This window comes from Perca fluviatilis, chromosome 21, assembly GCF_010015445.1.
Source record: "Perca fluviatilis chromosome 21, GENO_Pfluv_1.0, whole genome shotgun sequence".
NCBI classification, from domain to species: Eukaryota; Metazoa; Chordata; class Actinopteri; order Perciformes; family Percidae; genus Perca; species Perca fluviatilis.
In genome coordinates, this window is record NC_053132.1 from 30,303,654 (window position 1) to 30,330,935 (window position 27,282).

General features: G+C 41.6%; 2 protein-coding genes across 5 annotated transcripts; both read left to right on the forward strand.

The window, feature by feature from the left end:
* The first annotated feature begins 3,766 nt into the window (after positions 1-3,766).
* On the forward strand, positions 3,767-8,086 carry LOC120551460. Its single transcript, XM_039788913.1, has 2 exons — positions 3,767-5,314; positions 5,508-8,086. The coding sequence occupies exon 1, from the start codon at positions 3,847-3,849 to the stop codon at positions 4,828-4,830; it is 984 nt and encodes a 327-aa protein (XP_039644847.1). The 5' UTR covers positions 3,767-3,846; the 3' UTR covers positions 4,831-5,314; positions 5,508-8,086.
* Positions 8,087-8,229: 143 nt separating this feature from the next.
* acbd4 (acyl-CoA binding domain containing 4) lies at positions 8,230-26,903 on the forward strand. 4 transcript variants are annotated; one of them, XM_039788909.1, is made up of 11 exons: positions 8,232-8,503; positions 8,872-9,025; positions 10,148-10,268; positions 15,087-15,171; positions 18,222-18,342; positions 20,516-20,680; positions 21,835-21,935; positions 22,063-22,276; positions 24,339-24,550; positions 25,040-25,093; positions 25,742-26,903. In XM_039788909.1, the coding sequence occupies exons 2-11, from the start codon at positions 8,935-8,937 to the stop codon at positions 25,868-25,870; spliced, it is 1,293 nt and encodes a 430-aa protein (XP_039644843.1). In that variant the 5' UTR covers positions 8,232-8,503; positions 8,872-8,934; the 3' UTR covers positions 25,871-26,903. The 4 variants fall into 4 exon arrangements, with proteins under 4 accessions (XP_039644846.1, XP_039644843.1, XP_039644844.1 ...); XM_039788910.1 differs by having other exon boundaries at positions 8,234-8,503; positions 21,838-21,935; XM_039788912.1 differs by lacking the exon at positions 8,872-9,025 and having other exon boundaries at positions 8,230-8,503.
* Positions 26,904-27,282: the final 379 nt, after the last annotated feature.

Genomic DNA, 27,282 nt, shown 5'->3' on the forward strand with positions numbered 1-27,282 from the left:
CATCGGTGGTGAGGCAAGATCTGTAGTAGAAGGAACCTTCTACAGAAAGGACGATGAAGCTTACAATCAAGCATGGGAAGCATTGAATGCTCGATACGGCCATCCCTTTGTGATCCAGTGTGCATACAAGAAAAAATTGAACAACTGGTCGAAGATTGGCTCAAGAGAGTCAGTGAAATTAAGACAATTTAGTGATTTCCTGACAGCATGCAGCAATGCCATGCCTCACATCAAGGGACTCCAGGTATTGAATGACTGTGAGGGAAAACCGGAAGATCCTCCAGAAACTCCCAGATTGGTTGACTCCGCAACCCCCTACACACAAAACCGCCGACAAACAGAGGAATATCCCAATTTCAAGGAGTTTGCTGACTTTTAGCAAAGGAAGCAGACATAGCCTGCAATCCTGTGACATCCTTTCAAGCCTTAAAGTCTCCTGAAGAAAGGCCACTAAGAGATGTAAAACGTCCAAAGGCTAGTGCATTCAGTACAAATGTGAAAGCAGATACATCGGATAAATCAATGTCAAGTATAAAAACAAACAGTGTTGTAGAGAACAGCTCAAAAGATTCAAATGGATCAAGGAAAGTGAGCATATCAGCATTCTCTTCTAACCCGGTAACATGCCTATGCTGTGGAGAGAGTCACTCCATCCACAAATGCCAGAAGCTCTCCAGTAATCCTGCAGAGGAAAAGAAAAGGTTCGTATTCGACAATAACCTGTGCTTTGGTTGTCTTAGGAGGGGACACAATTCAAAGAACTGCAAGAATAAAGCATCTTGTGGCATATGTAAGAAACCTCATCCAACACCACTTCACGAGGACCGTTCTGCTGCAGCAGACGCATCTTCCTCTCATGCTATGCAAGCAGAAGAAAACACATCTTCCCTTTCCTGCTGCGTTGATAGAGGTGAAGGTGGGAGCACATCCATGATAGTGCCTGTTTGGATTTCTTCGGTCACCACCCCTGAAACAGAGACCTTAGTGTATGCCCTACTAGATACACAGAGTAGCAACACCTTTGTAGACCAAGGGGTAAGTGAGAAGATGGGGGTGGGTTCAGAGCCAGTCAAGTTGAAGCTTACCACTATGATGGGAAAAGATTCCATTGTTCAGAGTGAAAGAGTTAGTGGGCTTAGAATTAGAGGGTTTACCTCAAAAAGCTTTGTCAACTTGCCACCTGCTTACACCAGAGACTTCATTCCACTTGAACGTTCTCACATTCCTACCCCTGAAACTGCCAAAAAGTGGAAACATTTGACCCAAATAGCACAGGAAATACCAGAGCTGATGGAGTGTGAGGTTGGACTCCTCATAGGCTATGATTGCCCCAGAGCCTTGGCTCCACGACGAGTCATAACAGGAGGTGACTGTGAGCCGTACGGTATCAAAACTGACCTGGGTTGGAGCATTGTTGGCAATTCATCTCAGGTTGCAAAGTCAACAGAAGTGACAGGTCTGTGCCATCGAGTATCTGTCAAGGAACTTCCACCATTGACACCAGCCAATGTCATCAGAGCCCTTGAAGCTGACTTCAAAGATACTAACCCAGGGGAAAAGAGCATATCACAAGATGACATTCAGTTCATGCATTTACTGAATGAAAAAATACACCAGAATGCAGCTGGACACCTTGAGATGCCTCTTCCTTTTAAGACACGCCCACAACTGTCAGAAAATAAGCATCTGGCTCTGGTGCGGCTGAAGCAGCTGAAAAGAAAATTTGAGAGAAATCCAAGATTCAAAGATGACTACATTAAGTTCATGGACAGTGTATTTAAAGATGGGGATGCAGAGAAAGCAGGAACCAACCTAGGGCAGGATACATCTGGTATATTCCTCACCAAAGGTGTATACCACCCTAGAAAAAACCAGAAAAAATTAGGGTTGTGTTTGATTGCTCCGCCAAGTATGAGGGCACAGCTCTGAATGATCACTTGTTAACTGGACCCGACCTCACAAACGGATTGACAGGAGTACTCTGCAGGTTCTGCAAACACCCAATTGCACTGATCTGTGACGTTGAAAAAATGTTTCATAGGTTCCATGTAAGCCCAGAGGACAGAGACTACTTACGATTCCTGTGGTGGGAAAACGGTGATACAAAGACAGAGCCAAAAGAATATCGAATGCGGGTCCATCTGTTTGGAGCAGCATCTTCTCCAGGCTGCGCAAATTATGGAATGAAGTACCTTGCAAGCAAAAACGAAGGAAAGGATTATCCCAGCAGCCAACTTCATAAGAAAGAATTTTTATGTTGATGACTGGTTGATCAGCGTAGACTCTGTGGACACAGCCATCAAACTAGTCAGAGAAGCGCAAAATTTATGTGCAAAAGGGAGATTACATCTCCACAAGTTCATCTCAAACAACAGAGAAGTCTTGGAGTCTATCCCTGACAGGGAACTAGCCAGTGGAGTACAGGATGTGGATCTCAATCATGAGGAACTCCCAGTTCAGACTGTGTTGGGAGTGAAGTGGAGTGCGAACAGTGACTCATTCTCCTTTAATGTTGCCCTGGATGAGAAGCCAGTGTCACGGCGGGGAATTCTCTCTACAGTCGCTTCTGTGTTTGACCCGCTAGGCTTCCTGGCTCCTTTCCTTCTACTGGGAAAGAAAATACTGCAGGAGATGTGCCAAAAGGGCATTGGATGGGACGAACAACTGCCTGCAGAATTAAAGCCTCGATGGGAGAACTGGCTGAACGATCTAGAGAATCTGCAGAAAATCCAGATTCCAAGATGCTTTGTTCCTGAAAACCTAGGGATGGTACAGAGGATTGAACTGCATCACTTCTCGGAAGCAAGTAGCTATGGGTACGGTCAGTGTTCATATAGCCGAGTGGTGACAGAAGATAAAGTGCATTGCTCCTTAGTCATAGGTAAAGCCAGGGTTGCACCCACCAAAGTTGTAACTATACCTAGACTGGAGTTAACAGCTGCAGTGGTCTCCTCAGCAGTTGGCAGTATGTTAAAGGAGGAGCTGGAGCTCAAGATCGACCAAGAATACTTTTGGACAGACTCACAGGTAGTCTTAGGCTACATTAACAACGAGTCACGCAGGTTTCATGTTTTCGTTGCTAATCGAGTCCAACGAATCAGAGAAACAACAGACCCATCCCAGTGGTACTACATTGACACTGACCAAAACCCGGCAGACCACGCTTCCAGAGGGCTCAAGGTGGCAGAGTTGATGAGTTCATCGTGGTTCACTGGACCAAAATTCCTGTGGGAAAGAGAAATTGTCACCCAAAAGTCAACTCCACAGCTTATGGTGGGAGATCCAGAAGTCAAAGTGATACAAGCACTACAGACAAAAGTCGAAGAGGAAAACTTTCTGGAAAGACTTGGGCGTTTCTCAAAATGGCATACAACGTTGAATGTTGTTGCTCGAATCCAGAAACTGGCAAAAAGAGCAAAAACAGCAGAACCCATAAGTGTAGAAGACAGAAAGAAAGCCAGTCTTGTACTTGTGAAGTTAGCTCAAAAGAATGTCTTCAAAGAGGAAATACAAATGCTGAATCATGGTAAACTGCCACAAAACCATCAGTTGTTCCAGCTTGATCCGGTAATGCAAGACGGTGTTCTCAGAGTGGGAGGGCGATTAAAGAAGGCCTCCTTACCTCATGACTTGAAGCATCCGGTAATCTTACCAAGAGATGGGGTTATTACATCTCTGATCATAGGTTACTGCCATGAAAAAAGTCAGCATCAAGGCAGAGGACAGACTCTTAATGAGCTCAGAGCACATGGTTACTGGGTAGTGGGTGGCAACAAAATTGTGGCAAGCTACATCAAACAATGTGTCACATGCAGAAGAGCTCGCAGACCTACAGAAACACAAAAGATGGCAGATCTACCTCCTAACCGTGTCGATCCCTCACCACCATTCTCCTTCTGTGGGATGGATTGTTTTGGGCCATTTCTGACTAAACAGGGTCGTAAAGAGCATAAGAGATATGGTTTGATATTCACCTGTCTATCCTCAAGAGCAATCCACATTGAAATATTGGAAGATCTAACAACTGATGCCTTCATAAACGCACTGCGGTGTTTTATAGCTATTCGTGGAGCTGTAAGACAAATCAGGTCAGATCGAGGGACAAATTTTGTTGGGGCTAAAAATGAACTCACAAAGGCTTTAAAAGAAGTTGATAAAGACAGGCTGACGTCTTACCTGGCTGAGAAACATTGTGACTTTATCATGAACGTACCTGATGCTAGTCACATGGGAGGGGTTTGGGAACGGCAGATAAGGACAGTTAGGAGCGTCCTCAGCTGTGTCCTCTCCAAGAGTGCTGGAAGATTAGATGATGCTTCTTTAAGAACATTTTTCTATGAAGCGATGTCAATAGTAAACAGTCGCCCCCTCACTACTGACAGCATCAATGATCACAAAAGTCTAGAACCACTTACTCCAAACCATTTGCTGACCATGAAAAGCTCTGTTCCGCTTCCTCCTCCAGGAAAATTTGTGGCAGAAGATGTGTACGCCAAGAAAAGGTGGCGCAGGGTACAGTACCTGACAGAACAATTCTGGAGTAGATGGAAGAAAGAGTATCTGGCAAACATTATCCTCAGACAACGCTGGCACTCTGCAAGGCGTAATGTGCAGATTGGCGATATAGTCATTGTCAAAGAAGATGAGGTGCCCCGTAATGAGTGGAGAATTGGCAGGGTACTAGATGTTTGTAAAGATGAAGATGGGTTGGTGCGTAAAGTTACAGTACAAATGGGAAACAGAAAGCTCAAGAAAGAGAGTTCATCCATTTTTGAGCGACCTATTCATAAGTTAGTTGTACTTGTAGAAAACAACTACAATGTGTTGTAATGGAACTAATATCTAAGAACCTACAAGTAAGGACAGTTTAAAGTGGCAGTGTTGACCTGAGAGGTATAAAATACCAGTTGTTTATTTCTGGAAATTACTAGATTTATTCAAATGCTTCCATAAATGTGTCATAAATCATAGTAATTTGATGGGAGTGTAACTGTCTGAGGGACAGTGTTATAAAGATTTGCTTTGTGGTCTATATTTTTGATAATTCCATATTAAAAACATTAAAAATGTAATAAATAAGAGTAAAAAGGGGATGTTATATATGTTAAATATTTTACTTTAAAAATAAGTTGGTTTAAAATGTTGTTCTGTAGCACAAATACCATTTTTGATGCGGAGGTCAAATGACCAGAGTTCAATGAAGGCCACACCTGTGGCATTGTGGGTTGAAGACGGACAGAGAGAGTAAATGTGGCCGCAGAGACACATGTACGGCTTCAAACTAAAATGATGCACGGTTCAAGAGGCGCACACGGTAATTTTGCACTTGTATTTCAGCCTTGTCATATTTATGTTTAATATTGTTGTACTTTCTTTACATTTAACGTATTATTGTGAAGCTAACATTGTGGGCCCGTCTAGTTGGTGAAACGTGCTTGAGAGACTGTGAAATGACTGGCGGAATTGCATTTGACTTATTGTATTTTATGTGTTTATTTTTCTTTTAGTTTTCACGGTGTCTTACGATGAAACGTGGAAATAAATGAACAAAGGACATCTGTATGATGCGTGGCCTTACTCCATTGGACCAGTGTATTTACAAATGCCTTCAACTTAAGGATGTACATATATTTCAGCATGTGGTGCATCCCTGAGAACAATAACTTCGGATCTGAAATAAATTGTTTCAGAAATATAGCTTTTGGGAAAAAAGTGGTCTTGTGGTCAACGTATTCCCCCAAAGGCACAACTTACCCCGCACCAGGGGCAAGTTGTGCCTTTGGGGGAATACGGTGGGGTAAATTGTGCCAGTGATTTCTGAAGGAAAACAGAACATTTTAATGTTATGAACTGTAATAATGCTATATGAAAGCAAGACAAATTCAATATAAAATTACTCATTTAAGGTTTATTTAGATATTGTCACCCTATTAAACTGTTGGAATAAGTCATATTTTGTAGTTTTTGGGAAAACACAAAAAACAAATACATAATATATGATATTTGTGAATCATTTCAGGCAAAACGGCTTTGGCAATAGATGCCTGTTGACATACATAGAACGCTGTCTGTCAATTATGTAACATAACAGAATAAAGTGACTAGGCTAATTTCGAAAACATCCTATTGTGACTTAGGCCACTTAAAAACTTAATAAAACTTCTCTTTAATATCATAGTGCAAACTCAAAACTGAAATAAGTGTTAGCTAAATTAAACAAATGGCAGGTAGACCTAAGTCAAACACTGATAAGGCATGCCCATCTCCTTACTTCTCCAGATTGCATACTCAAAAGCCAGCTCACAGCATGTCATTGCACTTATGCTGTGAAACATTGCTGCTAGTGCCTTTATATGGTCTAAAGGCTCTGTCTCCATGTATTCTTTGAAGACTTGGTTGGCAAATCCTGTTCTCTTATGCCCGGTCTTTGTTACTTCTCCTATCTTTTTCTTCTCCATGAATCTTTTCAAGGTCATCCTGCAGATCTTCATCTCCCTTGCCACCTGACGCATGGTCAGGTTGCACCTCTTTCACTGCTCTGTCCAACTCCACAAGAGGAGTTGAAGCCATGTCTCTCTTCCGTTTATAAGTGCGTGGCATGATGGGTTTTGGTCTAAAATTAAGAATGTCACATAGTTTAAGTGCTAAAATGTAAGAGTACAATGTGCAATTACGAATTAATAATATGTTGAAAATAATCATAAGTGGGGGTGCCACTGGCACAACTTAAACCAGGCCCTTTGGCAAAAATCGCCCCAGACCCACAAGTTTGAAAAACTAGCATGATCCAGCAGTTAAGAGCTAACATCATGCTAACTCTATAGACTCATTGTGTAGCCTGCTAAGGCACTAAACATTGTGTGAAATGTTTTCAAACTTGTCTATAATTGTTCAGACACTACAATCAAAAAACCTTAATCATAGAAATTGTACTTTGAAAGGAAAAAAACTGTTTTTTTTTAACTAAAATGTGCTTACCTCTCATGCCATGTGTCTCTCTTCTTTGGAGGATGAGTAAAATAGATGGCTTTTCAAAATTATGTGGTCACATGACCAATTTCTTCTATGGTTTTCCAGAAACAAGGGGTGGATCTACTTCCCCCCTGGCACAAATCACCCCACACTCCCCTACTATTGAAAAAATAAATAAAACTTGGATTATCTGGAAAATGCATCGTCACAAAGCAGAAAACAAGTTTTAAAATGATTTTGGAGATACGTGATTCTCACAGCACAGCGATGCTACAAACGTGATGATCTAGAATATGATGCATTTCTGTAGATGAAACTACCCAACAGTAGCTTATAAAAGAGTTAAAGTTAGCACATTTTAAAACATCTAATTCACAGCAGTAAAATGCAACAGAATGCAGCAGTAATATTAATCCAGAAACAGCATAAGTAGGCCTACTGACAGGGACCATTTTTCTGCATGAGTACTTTTACCTACGTAGCCTAGATTTTGTTGATAATACTTTAAGTAAGGTTTTGAATTTCGGTCTTTTAGAAGTATTTTCACAGTGTGGTATTGCTATACTTTGACTTTGGTAAAGGATCTGAATACTTCCACCACTGATTTTCTTTTGTGCCTTGCTTTTCTCACCATGTTTTGCTTTGTTGATTTAAATTTGTTATGAAGATGAGCTATATACAGTATGTATCGAGTATAATCATATATCAGCAAGAATAAAATGAGGAAACAATAATAAAATACGTATATGCACAATAACACACGTATGCAATATAATAATAATAATAATAATAATAATAATACATTTTATTTAAAGGCACCTTTCTTGGCACTCAAGGACACTGTATAGTGATACATAAGACATTTAAAAACAGCATAAAATAAAGAACACAACAATAATAACAACAACAGAAAGAGGCCAAGCAATTTACTTTAAGTGGAATAGGCAGTTTTAAACAGATGTGTTTTGAGTTGCAATTTGAAATGGGGGAATGAATCGATGCATATCACTATATATAGTGAGTTAAACTTAAATTATAAGACTAAAATTATAATTTGACAAAAGTGTTTTCAGAACCTATTTAGGAGAAGATGCAGAGTTCTTGCAATATCATAATAATAATGACAATAACAATAATAATAATAATAATAATAATAATAATAATAATAATAATAATAATACATGTTTTAGGGTCACTTTGAATGTGCAAGTGGGCGTAGTCAAATACGTGTCATGTGATTTGACACGGAAGTCGTCTTTATAAACTACATCCCGGAGTGGCCGGAGATGATTGGTCCGCTCTGTCCAGGTCCACGGTTCCCGGTCCCAGCCAGAGCCAGAGCCAGAGCCAGACAACTACCTAGGCAGTGTCGTAATTAAACTTTAGCGTCAAAGAAAGTAAACGCATAAATAGCCGAAACCACAATTCCCAACGGGCTCAGGGAGCGTTTAGCTAGCTACGTTGAGTTGTAGTCTCTAACTGAGACCAATCGTGCTGGTGATGGCAAGTGGCAGGACACGCAGCAAGTGAGGTAAGACAAGTTACCAAGCTAACTAGTGCTAAGCTACACCGGGGTTCACTAACTTGGTTAACGTTAGCTAACCGTTCATGGCTAAGTTAGCTAACTCAGCTAAGTCCCATGTTGTTCTTGGTATTGTTGTTTAACGTTAGCTAGTCTTATCAGACAAAACTTGGATTTAATAATACGGTGTTTCTCGGCAGAAGTGTGCAGCAGAACATAATGATATGCATATTAAAAAAGCAGGGTGAAATAAATACATTACACACAATACGTTACATGTTGCATGCGACATAACATTAGATGAAAATGTGTGTCATGTAATGTAGCTAAGTTTTTGATTCCATTCTCCTAACGTTAACTGACTTTTCCTGCTCCAGCTGTGTTTACGTGCTCTCTCGGCCCCGGTTGAACTCGTCCCCTCCAGCGAGATAGAACAAGCCATGCCAGTCCTGGCGATGGCAGAGCCTGTGCTTGATCACCAGAAACGGTTTCAGGCTGCTGTGGATGTGATCCATAACCTCCCCAAAAATGGTATATAGCCTTTTACCAGCCATATCATTATCTACGGAAGAGGATTAGGGCCATATGTGAAAAAAGAATCTCAGGATTCTGAGAATAATGTCACAATTCTGACTTCTTTTTTTTTTTTAAGACAAAAAAAAGGTCAGAATTCTGAGATTAAAAAACAAAACAAAAAAAACTCAAAATTCTGACTTTAAACTCTCATCTCAAATACATTTTTTTCACATGGGTTCAAGGACACTAAGGCACTCAGGAGGGCAAAGTTTAAAAAGCCTTTATTCTATTTCTTGGCTTAATCATTAAAACAAGAAAACCCGTTTTGGCCGTGTGGCCTTCATCAAGGCAAGTATAAAATATTTGCATTTGAACTGTGTTTTATAGCCTATGGCCACATTTTCTCACATGTGGCCCTAATCCTCTTCTGTGAATTGTCTCACACACCACGTGTCAGAAAGTTTGCTGCTGGCTAGACTGTACAAACGGTATCCTTATTATTGTAGGGTTGGACTGTGTTACCCAGAAGCCTTGGGGCAGGTGACCTGTTAGTGCAGCTGTGATGCACGCTGTGCTCTTTTTGAGCGCAGAGAGTGTAAAACCAAAGCCAGGTGGCTTAGTGTAGCCAAATGTATCAGCCAGCGTAATGTAAGACCTAATTATCTTGTGGATCAGAACTTTGAATGCAGTCTGTCACGTCATATTTTTATTATTTTTATGTAAATAAAAAAGTGGCTCCTCGTGATTTGTTGAACATTCTATCCAATATGTACTGTTGTAAATAAGAAGGCAACACTAAACTGTCTTTTTATTTTTTGGCTGTTTTTAAAGAACAGTGACCAAACGCCACTGGTAAAAACTGGTGACACAATGTTATTGCATTCATTGATTAATATTCTCAGTTCTATTGAATATGTAAACAAGAAACATGAACTCTCAAATTTCTGAACACTTGTTTCCAATCACCTAAAATGAAAATGAGCTTCTAGTTTCCCAATTCTATACTCATGTATGTGTCTGCCCATGACAACTGAAATGTGACCCCCATAGTCCCTAACAATCTGCGGACCTTTCCGGTTTCCCCTTGTCCAGGTAAATGAAGAAATAAGCAGACCCACCTAGTCTGTTATCTTGCAGGTTCGTACCAGCCATCCTATGACGTCATGCTGCGTTTCTACAGTCTGTACAAGCAGGCGGTGTGTGGACCCTGTACAGTGTCTCGACCTGGCTTCTGGGACCCAGTGGGTCGCTACAAATGGTCTGTATGTGTATGTAGGCTATGTCATTGTAATCAGAGTCTGGTTAGTTTTCAGTAGCAGACACATCAGCTATTTAGTTGCTCTTGTAAGTGCTCTTCTTAATTATTCCAAAAGAACGCCATGCAGTTTATGCTGTACATCATTTTTTGAATGTGGTTTTTTTAATTTTAATTTGGCCAGCAGAGATTGCGAAACACATTTGTATCTACATTTTTGCATGGAGTTTGGTGTGATATTCTCTCTGTGGGTTAGTTAGTCTGCAGGTATAAATCCCAGGTAATTTAGCTAATCTCCACGCCTTGTCAACAAGTGTCCTAGAGGGCTTTTGTTGAAGGTTTCAAGCCAAAGACCTGTTAGTTGTTTATTAGGAGCAGCAGCATTGGTTTTATATTGCAAGTTGGGGCACAGCTTCATGCAGACTTATAGTTCTACTGAAGTCAACAGAAGTTGTGTTACTCAGTATTTTGATGGAGAGAGGATCAGTGTCTTGTTTAAGGAAATCTTGATTGGACACATGGCCTAACACTGAGGCTAATGAGGGGTTTGAACTTGACTAGGTCACGAACGTATCCGGTCAGTTCAGTTGACTCCTAACAGATTAAAAAGCTGTAAACTAATCCTTAAACGGATTGCTGCTTTAAGCAAACATTCGATTGTGTGTATCTTGTCTTTCTGTAGAGCATACTGCATAGTAGGGGTGGGAGAAAAAATAATTACGGCATAGTATCGCGATATTTATTCTATTATGTTCATAATAAAAGAATGTGTTGGTCAGTTTGTCTGCTTGACAATCCCATTTTGCAGCAATACAATTGAAGTGAGATGAACAGAGACAAAACAGATGTTGACAAAGTTTCCTTTTGGGGACATCATTTGAAATTGGGGAAAAAATTGAAGTCGGAAAAAAGGTAATAAATTGCAATATATCGCAGAATATTGCAATATGTTTAAAATCGCAATAATATCGTATTGTGACAAGTATCGGGATGATATTGTATTGTGAGGCCTCTGGTGATTCCAAAACATCCCACGATTCTGATAGAATTAGAGTGAATTTAATTGGGAAATTGTGATGAAACTTTCTCGGTATTTAACATGGTGCTGAAATGGTTAGTTGCGTTGCTTGATCAATTAAATTTCTTTTTTTTTAGGACAAATTCCATCAATTCTCTCTTCCAGCTTGTCTTAGTGAGGATTTGGTGATTTTCTTTGTTTTATATTATTATACATTGAGTAGCTTTGGTTGACATTTTGTAGACTAGCCTATATGTTTAAATACAAAATCTAAATCAACAGACTAATGAGAAATTAAAATACTCATTAGTTCCACACCTAATTAAGAATGTTAATGAAGAGATGAAACCCTATACACTATTGTCAAATGAATAATGGCTTCCTGAAATGAACCATACGTTTGGTAGATTTCCTGTCCCACCACATATTCTGTTCTTGTTAGCGCTCTCAATGCTACCTGTTGGTATTTTTTTGGGTAGTCCTGCCAGTGTATTTGGAAGTAAAGTAATGTGTTTTTACTCTAAAATTAAAATTATGGCATTATCAATAATCAAATAAGGGGCCTTAAAAGTAATCCATATTTTAAAACCCATAAAGGTAGGTCTTCAATGTAGGGATGCTTAGATTCGGTTGAATATGTTGTGTATGAAGCAGTTTTGTGCTAGCCAGTTTTTTTTTTAATTTTTTTTAATTTTTTTTTATAATCTCTGTAAGGTAGTTTTGTGTTGTTGGAATTCTAAGGCCACGTCCACACGTACCAAAATCATCTTTTTTTTTTTACCCGTCTTCCCTGGAACCGTGTCAAAAAATGTGCGTCCAAAAGACTCAATGCGCTACTTCATATTCCAGGCCTATAGGCGGCGCTGTTTCTGCTACAGAAATTCACCAAAAAACGGAGAAGAAGCGCATAGTCACTTCCACTTACCATCATGACATGACTAGCTTTTTTATTTTGCAATTCTGTCTGCCATCGGACGTGATTGCAGCGCGCTAGCTAACATCGCCAGTCAAACAAACAAAGATGATCCAATGTATTTTTGATAATCTACACGTTTTTCTTGCGGTAGCCTTTCTACAATAAGCCGTGCTAAAAGTTTACTATAATCCGTTCAAGGAGTTTATAAGGAGACAGATTAGCTAGCTAGCTAGTTAAAGTGATGGTTCGGAGTAATTTCACCCTAGGGTCCTTTGCACCATGACCTCGAGCCAAACACCCCCCCCAGAAGCTTTTTTCACCTGGGTCTAACATTGGGAGAGTTAGCGTAGAGTAGCGTTATCAGCTGAATAGCTTAGCGCAGGGGCTAATGGACCCACGTTTGTATCTCTTAAATGACCCCACTAATAATACCCAAAATGATACCAAACGTCTACACTAGTACATATAGGTTATGCACTCATAAAATGATGGATTGGAAAGTTTGTAAGTACACCAGAAGTTTATGTAAATAACACTTGCCTGCTGGCTTCTGCTCTCTGCTGCTGTTGTTGTTGCTTCTGTAAGACGAGTGCTTACTGTACGTACACACCGCCGCCGACTTGAGCTTCTAAAAATACCGGAAGTCGTTCATTTTCAATGGAAGCTTCTCTCAGCTGCAAGGAGCGTCGTGTTTTGGGCGTTTTGAGCGTCCAGTGCGTCAATCAGAAAGTTGAACTTTGGTCAACTTTATGGTAATGAGCTATGACGCGGTTCAGCGGCAAGCAGCGGCAAACGGCAGCAACCAATCGGAATATAGACGTTGTTCGCGCTGGCTGATCCCAGAGAAACATACGATGTAAACTTTTGTTCCTACCAAGACATTAGTTCCATGAAAATGAAGAAAATCTCATAATGGCCGTTGCTGGTTTCCCCTATCATTTATGATATGACGTTGTTTGCGTATAGGGACCAGTTAACGTTACCTGCTGGTCACATGGTCTCTAAACAGTCCGCTCATGGTGAAGTCCTGCACGGATCAACAGCTGGCAGCTGCTCGCTCTGCCTGCATTCTGCTGCGGTTCAGCGGCTAACGAGCGAGCTAACTGCTAACAGACACCGCCGCGACCTACAAACAATACAAATTCTGTCATTATATATGTAATTCATAAAAGGTTTCTAGTGTCAGTGTATTGGCCGTGCAGTGGCTGCTTGTGCTTTTTCTTCAATCGTGTGTTGAACATGATCGATGAATGCTGCTACGTCAGAGCGGCCAAAGCGTCAATAAGCTTCCCCGTACTTTTGGACAGGCGTCCTCGACAGGGCGGCCAGAGCTTCTTTGCAGCTCAAGTCGGCGGCGGTGTGTACGTACAGTTAGGGCCGTCTACAAATTACAACACTGAAAAGAGATGCAACAAAAATATTTTTTAATTTAACTTTTTTTTTTTTTTAAGTAAGTGCTGTAGTAGAGACAAGTAATAATTGAGGTAAGTTTGGAGACATTACCTTATTTAATCATTAAATTAATACATATTTTTGTTGTATCTCTTTTCGGTGTAGTAATTTGTAGACGGCCCTAAGCACTCGTCTAACTGCAGGTAGCAGCAGCAGCAACAGAGAGCAGAAGAGAGCAGGCAAGTGTTCATAAACTTCTGGTGTACTTACAAACTTTCCAATCCATCGTTTTATGAGTACATAACTAGAGATGGTCCGATACCACTTTTTTGCTTCCCGATACCGATTCCGATACCTGAACTTGCGTATCGGCCGATACCGAGTACCGATCCGATACCAGTGAGTCATATATTTCATTATGTTTTAACATCTGTATACTACTATCTCTGTATGGATGTGATATGATTTCTTTCTTTGTTGTCGGTCTGGCTCAGATTAAACTCTTTGTGAAACATGAACAAACGCAAACAAGGAATGCCCCAGAACTTTCTTTTATAGTTATAATGAAAAAGAACATAAATAAACTACTTTAACGTAGATTTTCTTTAGGGCTTCATTACGTGGTATCGGATCGGTGCATAAACTCCAGTACTTCCCGATACCAGCGTTTTAGGCAGTATCGGAGCCGATACCGATACTGGTATCGGTATCGGAACATCTCTATACATAACCTATATGTACTAGTGTAGACGTTTGGTATCATTTCGGGCATTATTAGTGGGGTCATTTCCGAGATACAAATGTGGGTCCATTAGCCCCTGCGCTAAGCTATTCAGCTGATAACGCTACTCTAGCTAACTCTCCCAATGTTCGACCCAGGTGAAAAAAGCTTCTGGGGGGGTGTTTGGCTCGAGGTCATGGTGCAAAGGACCCTAGGGTGAAATTACTCCGAACCATCACTTTAATAAGTTGTCTAATTCCACTTGTAGTGGCCATGACATGCACTAGCGCTAGTGCGGGTAAGAGGTCGAGGGGTGTGGCGATGACATCATTGATACGCAAGTATGCGGCTTCGCCGTCCAAACGAAGCCAAAAGGGAGCCTTTTTCGATTTTTTTCACCCTGGGACCAGGTTTCAAAAAAGTGCGTTTTCTGGCAGTGCGTTTACAGGATTTGTTTGGACGATCGGCCCAAATGATGCTAAACGTGCGTTTGCACCAAAAAGCGTCTCCGTGTGGATGGCCCCTTAGATGAATAGTAACCAACAAATGTTAAAGGGCAACATGAATTGACACTGACGGATGAGATGGTGTCATTGCTAATCCAATCTTGAAGGACTACATTTTGTGTTAGGCAACCATGTGCGTTATTTATCCAAGTCTCATTTTTGGGACACTGCAAAAATTGGCTGAGAATTCACATGGCGTAGTACAGTCCACTCTATGGTGAAAAGTACTGCAGTTTAATCGGATGTGGTGTGATGGTGTCTGTGTCAGGGATGCCTGGAGACGCCTGGGAGAGATGAGCAGTGAGAGTGCCATGGCAGCATACGTGGACGAGATGAAGAAAGTAGCACAGGAGGTACGTGACCAATGTATTTCATTCATGTAATATGGGTGCCACCAAATTGATCGAAATGAGCTTTTGATGATTGAAATCCAAAGAAGGATTGGCGATGTCCCCAGTATTTTGTTTCTCTCCTCCCCGGCCACGTCGGAAGAAAAAAAAAACCACTGCGTGGCTTACCAGCTAGTAGCGTGCAGCTAAAGACACAGGGTAAAGTTAGCTTAGCGGTAGCCTGCAGCTTGACTATTCAACACACCATGGCCGCTGCCGAAGAGCGATGACTGAGAAAGACTATGGGGAGAAGTCTCACTGGATTAGGTTTTAGTAATCTCATCCAATGAAAATACATTTTATGAAGTTGTTTATGTCGAAATCTAGATGAGATTTTTTTTAGTTTAGGGTAAATTAACCTACCAGAAAACTTACAAATGGTGCTTCACAACTTCCCTGCTTCAAATTGTTTTTTATAAATTAGAATAAAATACTTTATTTTTTGGAGAAATTATTCTTTTGTGTTAAAGGAATATTTCACCGCTGGAAAGCTGAATATATCTTTAAATTGGGTCACTTATGTAGTAGAAATGTGAAAAAAAAATTGAAATTGGTGCCTTCTAGGCCGAGAAAAGCCAGAAAATGTGTTTTGGTCTTATATGGATGAAAAACACCAAATCCCAGAATGCACCTGCTTCGTTGCTTTGAGTCCACTCCCAAGCCACGCCTACCGCTTGACAGACCGACAGAGGCATTCAACTCAACTCAAGCGTGTTTTATTGTCATTTCAACCATATACACGAAACGTTTCATCGTGACTCAAGTGGTGTTACACATTTAACATATATAAAAACGACATTATATAAAAACGACATACGAAACGGGCTACATTTAGTACACACACTTTATATGCTCTGTAAAGTTCAGCTAACGCATACTAGCATTAGCGCTTGGTGGGCTGTAAACACCGAGCATAAACACAGCCGTGAATTAGTGTGTAATGTAGAATGGTCGGCATTTAACAGTCACAAACTCCACCAGCAGTTAGCAGTTAAATGGATACAAATCGCCACATTTCTGCGCCACTGGGTGTTAACACAGCCCACCTCTTTTACCTGGCGACAGAGCGTCTCTAGCTCGGAGGGCTAGCAGGCCTGGTAGCTGGACAGTCCGGTACACTATTCAGGCAGGTTTCCACAACAACAAAAACACGGCAGTCTCTGAACTCACGTTGGGAGTGTCGTTGACGTTGGATGTAGTCCAGTTTGTGGTCTAAATGAGCGGACACTTGCAAGCAGGATCCGTAAAAGTTCAGCTACTATACTAGCATTGGTGTAGCTAAACACAGAGTATAAACACAGCCGTGAATTAGCGTGGAATGTCGAATGGTCGGCATTTAACAGTCACAAGCTCCACCAGCAGTTAGCAGTAGCTAGTTGGATTTTATTTCTACACCAGTCCGTTTAACACAGCCCACCTCCACGGGCCGGTGAGAGCAGCCTGGTAGCTGGATAGTCCCGGTTCCGGTACACTGTTGTTCAGGCATGTTTCCACAACAACAAAAACACAGCAGGAGTTTTCGTTGAAGGAGGATGTAGTCCAGCTTGTTGTTTAATGAGCAGACACTTGCAAGCAGGATGGCTGGGACAGGTGGACAGCTACGCGTTAGCTTTCCACCTAGCCGATGAGGATGTCCCCTAGCGGCTAGCGAGACGTGAGCGACACCGCTGGTCTCCGTGCGAGCCGAAGCTCACGTAGTGTGCCGAGTATTGCGTCTGTAATAACGTTTCCTCCATATTCTCCGATCTGTACCGATGTATCCCGGTGGTACACACGTCCGGTAGTTTGAATGCAGATAATTGTTGTAAATGTTTTCTGCTGAAAACCGAAAGCCTGTTTAGCGAAGATTCAAGATGGCTGACAGTCGTTTTCATTGAATACCTCGCCAGACTCGGCAGTCCAACCCCCTGTGGGCGTGTTGAAAACATACGGAAGTAGATCCTACTAGCTACTACTGGCTGTAGTCCTTGCCTCTGGCCCAAAAATCTTCCAATGACGCAAAAATCGTCATTTTACGTCCTCGGAAGATTTTTTCCAGGCCCCAAATGCAGAAATCTCTCGTCTCAGGGGGACATGAGGGAGGGAGGCACGGTCATTCAGAAATACTATCGGGTTTCTACTGATACAAAGCTGAATGCTAAATCGGTGAAGTATCCCTTTTAAACCCATGCAAAGACCCCATACGCTAAAACACAGCCATACACTGGAGAGGCCTTAGTTTGCGTCTGATCTTCACTTTGACAACCTTCTGGTTGCCAGCTGTCATTTGGCATCTCCCACCACTGGGCTACCTACCGCCCAAGTGGCCCACCTATTTTTAACAGCCCGCCCTAATATAGCAGGCTAGAACCGGCCCTTAGAAGAGAACTAACTTGAATCCTCCTGCTCCCCTGAAGTCACTGGTGTGGCAACATTTTGCCTTCCTGCGAGTGATGGAAACAAACCGCCAAGGTAAAGCATGTGGGCTACGACGGGACTCCATGGTGCCTTCAGGCACACATTGTTAAACGCAGCACCGTTAAAAAAATAAAAATAAAAATAAAAAAGGTTCTGAGGAACTCGAGCTGTTGTTACAAAGTACCCTACTGCTATCTTATTGTGGCATTACCATCACTGCTTAAAAAAAAAAAAAATCAAAGTCGAATCGTGACACCCCTGTTGAATATAATATTATACGCTCATGATCGTGGAACATTTCTGGCATGCATTCACACCATACGCACGGCAGACGAAAACACAAATTACATTTTTAATTAATGCCTCCAAAGAATGAATAAATCATTCTGAAGAAGTGCAGAGCAGCAGCTGAAATCTCAGTTGAATGCTAACAGCTTGGCCATGTGTCGGGGCTCACAAAGCCCACATTCAGCTGTTACCACGGTTGCATGTGTTGGGTCACAGTAGCATGGTGAGCATGAAGTGAGGCATTAAAAAGAGGATGCAAAAATGACTGAGCGCGTGCCGCCTGGTCAGAACAACCCAGCGATCAATAAAGGTTTCCACTGACTCGGCAGGTCATCGACAGCGTACCCATGACTGAGAAGACGGCCTCGCTCTTCCACCACTTCGAGCCTCTCTACCTGGTGATTGATGACATGCCGCGGCCTCCGGACTCCCTGCTCACACTCCGAGAAGGTCAGTGACGTTGTCTGAGCAGCTGATATCTGCTGGGAGATGATGATGATGATGATGATATTTGATTAGAAATGAGATCTGCTTCTGTCAGTGTGCTCCACACCTGACGAATTGACCAATGCCTGGACTACTTCTAATTAGGGGTCAACCGTTACTGATTTTTCAGGGCCAAAACCGGTTATTAGTAGGTAATGAAACCAATAAGCGATATTTGGAGCCGATATGCATTTACCTTTTTAAAAAAAAAAAAAAAATGCAAAGTTTGTTTAAATGCTTTAAGCAATTATTTAATAAAACTGAAACCTTAAAACGTAATACACAGTCAGAAAAATGAATAAATAAAAACCAAAATGGCTTCCTGAAGTTTTAACGTGCTGACAGTTTGTTTGCAGGTGTTGCAGACTGCTTACAGAGCTGTAGCGGAGCCAAGGTAGCCCGCTCAATCAATCAATCAATTAACTTTATGGGTCAAATAAAACACCCATACACATAATCTGCAAATTGCCAAATATCGGCTCCGATAATAGGCCGGATCAATCATTGGTCGATCCCTACTTCTGATACACTTCACATACATCAGTATTTCATTTTATTAGGATTAGCCACCACTCCAAGAGCACTAAGGGCCGTTTCACACCGCCTGCGTGGCGTGAGCGTGTCAGCTGTGTGGCGTGTCCGTTTTTATTTCGGCTCCCATGGTAACAGGTTAGAGCTTACACGCTGCCTGCATGAAGGAAATATTCTGTAGCCTATTTTGCCGACGTTGTCTTTGCTCTAATCAAATCAGTATATATTATATAATATATATATATATATATATATATATATATATATATATATATATTTATGTTTAACATTTCATTTTATCAAAGGGAAACATCCATGTGTCCAGAAAAGGCTAGCAGCAGCGCCGCGTCGAACCGTTTCTGGTGTGTAAAGACAGAAAACGCCACGCAGCCAGTGTGAAACCGGCCTAATGTTCAGGCGTCTCGGCGGCCCACACACATTTCATTTTCTCAGCTTAATAATAAATTAATTAATCTTTTTATCATGATTTGAAATGAAGTGAAACGTCATTCTTAATTGGTCCCATACACACAATACAGTGTAGTGACCTTTTTAAAGTGATGGTTGAGTAATTTCACCCTAGGGTCCTTTGCACCATGACCTCGAGCCAAACACCCCCCCCAGAAGCTTTTTTCACCTGGGTCTAACATTGGGAGAGTTAGCGTAGAGTAGCGTGTCGGCTGAATAGCTTAACGCAGAGGCTAATGGATCGAAGTGTCTCTTAACATTACCCACTAATAATGCCGAAATGATACCAAAGGTCTACACTAGTATATATAGGTTATGCACTCATAAACGATGGATTGTAAAGTTTGTAAGTACACCAGAAGTTTATGTAAATAACACTTGCCTGCTGGCTTCTGCTCTCTGCTGTTGTTGTTGCTGCTGTGAGGCGAGTGCTTAGGGACATCTACAAATTACAACACGCGAAAGAGATGCAACAAAAATATTTTTTAATTAACTTATTTTTTAAAGTAAGTGCTGTAGTATAACTAGCATGAGACAAGTAATAATTGAGGTAAGTTTGGAGACATTACCTTATTTAATCATTAAATTAATAAATATTTTTGTTGCATCTCTTTCGGTGTTGTAATTTGTAGATGTCCCTAAGCACTCTCTACCCGGTAGTAACAGCAGCAGCAGAGCGAAGCAGAACACAGGCAAGTGTTTTTCATAAACTTCTGGTGTAGTTACACAACTTTACAATCCATCGTTTTGTGGCATACTATATAAATTAGTGTAGACCTTACTAACATTTTGGGCATTATTAGTGGGGTAATGTTAAGAGACACTTCGGATCCATTAGCCTCTGCGCTAAGCTATTCAGCGGCTAACGCTACTCTACGCTAACTCTCCCAATGTTAGACCCAGGTGAAAAAAGCTTCTGGGGGGGTGTTTGGCTCGAGGTCATGGTGCAAAGGACCCTAGGGTGAAATTACTCCGAACCATCACTTTAATCACTGCATTTAGCCCCTCCGAAGTAGTAGGAGCGGTGGACAGCTATAAATGCAGCATCCAGGGAGCGACTTGGGGTTCAGTGCCTTGCTCATGGACACTTTGACGTGTGGCTGTATGTAAAGGGTCTTTGTCCATTACTTTACTGTAGGTCTGAAAGGCAGTGAGCATGCTGACAGGCCAATAGAGATGAAGGATGAGGATCAGGAGCACGGTGGCCCTGAGGAAGCTTCTTCTCTTCCAGACGGGTCAGACCCAGATCCCGAGTTCAGCCTGTCTGAGGTTATAGACCTCACTGCCAACACCATCGCTAATGGTACGTGATGAATGGATCCACTAAGTCGTCTGCTTTTTAAAAGTTTGGGTCTGCACCAGCCTTTCCAGCTCATTTTACAGGGTTTCTGTGGGCCTTTAAAAAGTCTTTAAATTAACTGAAAGTATTGCGTTCTAGGTCTTAAAGGAACACGCCAACTTATTGGGATTTTAGCTTAAGCACTGCTACTGCTGCTACTTGGGCGGAGTGATTTGCTCGCAGCACCTGAGAAGCCCTGTGGGGAGGAGCAGAGTAACAATGGGGCTTTTCAGGTGTTGTGCTAATCCCTCCGCCCAATTAGCAGAAGTAGCAGTGCTTCACCTTCTGAGAATATAGTTCCCAGTATGTATACGGTTAGAAGATGGCTGTGTGTCATGTGACCTTGTTATTTGTACATGCTGTGACTATACAAATCACAACATGTAAATAGGAAAATGTTGGCGTTATTTTGTCACTTATTGGGAGCAGTAGGCTAGTTGGAGCCGGATACTGTGAATAAGCTAAAGTCCCAATAAGTCGCTGTGTTCCCTTTTTAATTTAATCGTTTATTGTAATTTCCCCACTGGGGATCAATAAACAGTATAAATTAAATTATTTTAAACAGGTCTCCGTCAATGCAACTCTACCTCTAATGCTCTTCTTTTTTATTTTTTATTATTCCGTGGTATTGTAGTTCTTTCTTTCAGTAGTCCAACTATAATTTCACTGTATCAAAACTACAAATGAGACCAACGTGCTACTTCTATTGCAGCCAACCAGCTTTCGTGTTATTGGCGCGAGTCTCTTTCGGATTGTACCACAGACATAAAAGGGGAAGTGCAAGTTTGGCTTAAAAAAAAGAATTTATGGCTCAGTTGATGTTGTGATAAAGGTCGTAAATGTCATTCATAATGGTCTTAAAAAGGTCTTAAATTTGACTTGGTGAAACCTGCAGAAACTCTTTTAGTAGAGACCTCAGCCCACAGTGAAACACCAGAACAACCTCATCATGGCTGAATCTGGCTGTGCTGTATCATCGGTTGTATCATCATTTCAAATGAGTAATCCCAGAGAAAGTTAAGAGACTATAAAACAGTTGTCTTAACTTTGCTTTCACCCAGATGACACCCATCCACTAAAAATGTGTCAATTTCTTTTTCAAACACCTTTATGAATAGCAGACTCGGGTGTGTGTGAGGGTTTGGTGTTGACCAGCGACTCGGAGAGCGAGATCTTCTGTGACTCGGTGGATTCAGTGGAGCAACTGGACAACCTGACGGTACGACTCGCTCACATCCTCCAACAGGCAGGCCCCGAGCAGGAACAGGAAATATAAAAGTGTACAGGAGTTTCACTATTTGCAAATAAGACTTATTTCAAAGCTTTTTTTTTTTTTTTTTTACCAGATTCCAGTTCCAGTCCAGACCAATGGTTTTCACAACGGCCATGTGTCGCCGGAGTCCTCTCCTGTCCGGAGCCTTCAGCTGGAAGGCGGTCTGGAGGTCCGACAGGTCGGGGCCGGTCACGGTGGAGAGGGGGCCGAGGATGGGAAGGGTCCGGGTCCCAACAGGAGGAGTCGAGACTCCGGGCGGGAAGGTTCCTACCACAACTGGAGAGAACGTAAGCTGTTAACATATGGAAGTAGGGCCGGGCGATACGGAGAATATCAAATATCACAACATTCTTTATCAAATACATCTACGTCAATTAAGGCTGAGCAATTTTATCGATTCTGCGATATAAATCGATATTTTTTTTCCCCAAGAAAGTATCGATTTTTAAGCTGCAAGTATCGATACATAAGTCCCATTCAAATCCCCCGTGTTTACCCCTGTTCACGTTGCAGGAAGAGCGATTTGGTCAGCCAGCCGCTAGTGTCGCTGTAGAGCAGCCAACGTCAACTGGGCGGCCGCTGACAAAGCTTTTAGTCTGGCCCGCAGAATAATCATGAATTCACAAAATGTAAGGAGGAAAAAATGCGTTCTGTTATTTATCATTTCAAGCATTTAGAGCAAAACCAGCCGCCTGTATTTACATCTCTATTCACATGCCGGGATTCTGTACAGCGATGCCTGAGCTCCACACACACTGCTGAGCGGGGTGTGTGTGTGTGTGTGTGTGTGTGTGTGTGTGTGTGTGTGTGTGTGTGTGTGTGTGTGTGTTAACACACAGCACCTGACTGGGAACGATACAGAGTTACCAACGGCCGCTGGGGCAGATGAACTCACGCTGGTCTCTTTTCTGTAAATAGGCTACAATTAAACCTTCGTGAGTAGAAAGTCAATACTTATCAATGCACTCACCTGTGTAGACCGGCATAAACATGTAGAAAGCCATATTTCAATCTGCTCTGTCCACCGCGCTGTTTTACGCAAACACAGCTCTACTCTGCAAATAGCAAATTTTTACAAACAACCTGAAACAAAAGCTGTCGGTTTGTAGTCTAACTGTGTATCTTAGGTTGCCGGGAATCTGGAAATTTTGACAAATTCTTGTAAACCTCACCGTTGGCTGAACAAACCAAACTCTCCGCTAGAGCGGACAATCTGGAGCTACTTAATATGCAGGTGAATGACGCGATCGTTATGTTCGAGTGATGATGATGATGATGGTTGTATTATTTTGCAACAACATCGTTTCATTGCAAATGAGGCCTACATGACGAGTGCATAGCCTGCTTATCAGTCCATTCATCTTTAAAGCTGGGCTTTTGGCTTTTCCACGTCAACTTTTCGCTTCAGCGTCTTTGACAGTAACATGTTTACCTGACAACAGCCTTTCTTTCTGCAAGCATTTTCCACCAATCAGGATGCTGCATACTACAATTATTTTTCCATAATCACAGACTTTAACCATCACTCCTCAGTGAACTGCCTCCTAGTCTGAGATCTTTTTTTGTAAAAAAACCCCCGTTTATCATTATTGGAGTGTCTTTTTAGGAGTTTGCTCACACTAATGCATGTGAAAAAAAAAAAAAAAAAGTAGCATTAATTCAGTAAGAAAGTGAAAATTTCGAACAAGAATAGGCGTATTAGGTATAAATTCATTTTATTTTCTTTATTTGAAAGTCCGGCCGCCAGAGTGCTTAGAAAAATTCTGAAAGAAATGTAGTTGATGATCCCTGCTGTAGACTCTCTGTCCAGTCAGAGACATATATTGTGTAATTGATGTTTTCAGTTTAATTAAATCCAAGTAAATGGAACACTCACAAGATGTCACCAAAATCACTCTGTCCCCTTCTAAATCTTTCAGATATCTTTCAATATCGTGATATATATATATATTGTATTGTGAGCTGAATATCGTGTATCGTATCGTGAGATTAGTGTATCGCTACAGCCCTAACGTCAATATTGATGTGTAGTAGATAGATCGATCTCAGCCATGTATGGAATGTTCAATATTGTGTAAAAACTAGAAATGTATATTTGTGAACCAATTGAAGAAGTTATTAGAACTAGTCATGACATTTTTTCATTAACATGCAAAAACAAAGACTGATTATATACTAGTAAAGTGTTAACTAAATGAAATTATTAAATAAATAACCTAATTGTAAAAAACAAATAAAACAATTAAAAACCCTTAGTTTGCATGGTCCTTTCAGCCCCGTTGTTCTCGTGGCTGTATGTGTTGTATGTCTGAATAATGAGGGTTAAATATCCTGTGGTGGGGTGTGTAGGCGGTGTTCCTCAGGGCGGTCCTCGGTGGGGGCCCCCGGGCGGGGGCGGAGGGGCTGGGCGAGGCGGAGGCGACGGCTCGGAGGGGGGGGCAGAGAGGCTGCAGGACGCCCAGCTCCAGCAGCAGATCATGCTGGCCCTGCGCAGGCTCCGGGAGGACATGAGGAGCGTGATGGAGCGGCTGGAGGTGGTGGAGAGGCTCGCCGCCACACACGTAAGCACCAATCGGAATCCGAGAAGGGCATATCGCCACAATAAGTTCCACTTATGTGGAATTTGCCTTGGCGAATGGTGCATACATACTGACATATTAAACATTAATATGAAATAAACAATAAATACAGAAACAAATGTATACATACAAAATAACGGGTGTGGGTTGAGTGCAGAATTTGCAAATATAAAATATGTGCATTGGGCAGATGTATAGTCCAGGAAGAAGGTTAATGCAAAGTGACTAGGTGGGGGTGTTGTTATAAGGAAGAAACCAATAGTGGTTTAATGTGGTGCATTCACATGATTCTTTATGGACAAAACTCAGTTTTACAGATCTGTTGACTAAATCAACTGATTACGATTAGTCAATAAAATCATACGAGTGTTAGTTGACTACGAATTTCTTCTAGAAAAATGTAGCATATCAGTGGCTTTACCCTTTAAGCTGCCGTCAGCACTGAAGCTCACTGCTGTTTCTGTGTGACAGGCCCAGAGTTCAGAGTGGAGACCGTGTCTACAGTGTTCAGCCTCAAAAGAGCAGGTAAGAGACAAGCAGCACCCTAGCTTGTGGCATATTCTGTACTGTAGTTAAAGGGTATCTTTGGTATTTTTCAACCTGGACCCTATTTTAACCATGTTTTTTGTGTATAAGTGACTGATAGCAGCAACCATCTTTGAAATTGGTCCGGTATTAAGCGAGACAAACAAGCTGCAGTGTAATGTTAACGGGCAATTGCACACCTTCAATTTCCGTCCACTAAAAGTTCTGTTTTAGCCGCTGACAGACTCAGATTAATATTCTAAGAGTCTGACAACATTATGAAAGGATCCCTACAGAGATAGAGCTTTTAGTTAAAGAGTAAGATCCTTTTAGTTTAACATGAAACAGCCCTGATATCCCCATCACCAACTCCAGACTCCATATAAATAAACGGTGATTTAAAGTTACCCTTTTAAAGTTAGTTTCTTTAGTTCTGCAGTCTGTCACTACACTGTTGACTTTATTCTAAAACATGCTACACTGAAGATAATGTCTTTAAACTGAATACATAGTGACAGCAAGTTGTCAGATGTGTAATGTTGAGTTACAGTAAAGTGGCCCATGCCTGGTTTTAACCGGGGCCGTATGGTGGATGCTCCTGACCATGTGTTCCATGGTAGATGATGGGATGTTTGGTTTTCCTCTCAGGAGGAGAAGTGGTGGCTGTTTGACGTGTCGGGTCAGACCGTCGTCCTCTTCCTGGTGTGGCCGTTTGTTGCTCAGGGTCTGGTCTACCTGCTGAGGAGGGCGCAGAGAAAAGGTCGCGTATCCTCATGAAGTAAGCTGCTGAAGACGTTCAACCACTCACCTATAGTAATCCATCGGCGCGAGATGTTTAATTTGTACAGCGGAAGGGATTGAATCCGATATGAATTCATCGTTCCGTGCACTGAAAGGAGGGAGAGACGTTTGCCGACTTGCTGTCTGCTTGGAGAGCGATGTATCTGGCAGAGTTGTACACCTCAGGATCCAGAAATCCTCTCTCACTCGCTACAGCACATCCATCTTTATTTAAATGATTCCAGTGTAATAAGCGGGCGTGTGTTGGGCAGCAGGAAGCAGATAATGAACATTATATTGTCTTTACCAAACATGGATCTGATCATGAGCCTGAGATACTGATTAAGCCTGAATAAAGACTTGGATTATATTAATATATTACTCAGTTTAATGAAACATGTACATTCAACATATTCTGTGTACTTTGGGGTTTTGCTACCATAACATCAATGCCTTTTGTAATATTCAGAATATTATCAAAATTGCACAATGCAGCCAAAGTATCAGCTTTCAAATGGAAGAAGTCGATGTACAGATGTCTTGCCAATAAGTCATGTAGTTGTAATAATGTCACAGTCTCTCTGCTATGGGAAGGGACCATTCTGTATCGGCTGAGATAACTATCGCTACACTTGTCATTTTTAATTGTAATCTTTCAGATCAGATTCTTGACCAGTGTTTCTTTTGACTTATATTTAAGTCTTACAATGAAATAGTCTTTTCAGTGCTCTGTTGCTCTCCTAGGCTGCTTTTGTGCTAACTGTACATTGCTTACAACTTCTGAACAGTCGCGCCTATGTATCTAATTATGTAGATCAAATGTCAATGTTAACTAAATCAGATTGTTTGGTTAGCGCTGGAGTCATCTATCGTGACTCCAGGTGTAATCACATGATAAAATGCACTGCAATGACTAGTTTAATTAAGACTGTCACCAAATGATTGAAGAACTGTATCAAAACTGCCCTGTAATGTAACGGTCATGTATAATAATGCATGAGCTCAAATTAAAAATCTATATTGAATAGAAGGTTGGGTTGTGTCAAGTCTTAGTGGTAAAGATGAAGAATGTTAAACTCAGATTTTCTAGCCTAGGTTACAAGTGAACTAGTCAGTGAGCTACTTTGTTATAGGATGGTTGGGTGTGTTTTGATTAGTCTAGCTTTGCCAGACCTTCCTTCACAGCGCTGTGGAGGAGGGTCTGGCTAGTCCACACAGCATTCTGGGATGGGAGAAAAACGTGCTCTGGTTTATTGGCATTTCTTTAAACCAATTGTCATAGGCAGCGCTAACAACAGACGCAATGACGGTGCCTCTGCTAAATAGCCTCAGGAAGGAACTTGTTTTGGTGGAACATGTGTACGTTCAAAAGTAGTTTTAGTCGTGTGAGCAAAAACTCTGATTGGACA

Bases quoted from the DNA above. Each gene is read 5' to 3' on its own strand.
- acbd4 (XM_039788909.1), top strand. From the start codon at position 8,935: ATGCCAGTCCTGGCGATGGCAGAGCCTGTGCTTGATCACCAGAAACGG. The intron at 21,936-22,062 runs GTACGACTCGCT...TTTTTTTACCAG, and splicing joins AGCAACTGGACAACCTGACG to ATTCCAGTTCCAGTCCAGAC. The intron at 25,094-25,741 runs GTAAGAGACAAG...TTTTCCTCTCAG, and splicing joins GTTCAGCCTCAAAAGAGCAG to GAGGAGAAGTGGTGGCTGTT.
- LOC120551460 (XM_039788913.1), top strand. From the start codon at position 3,847: ATGGCAGATCTACCTCCTAACCGTGTCGATCCCTCACCACCATTCTCC.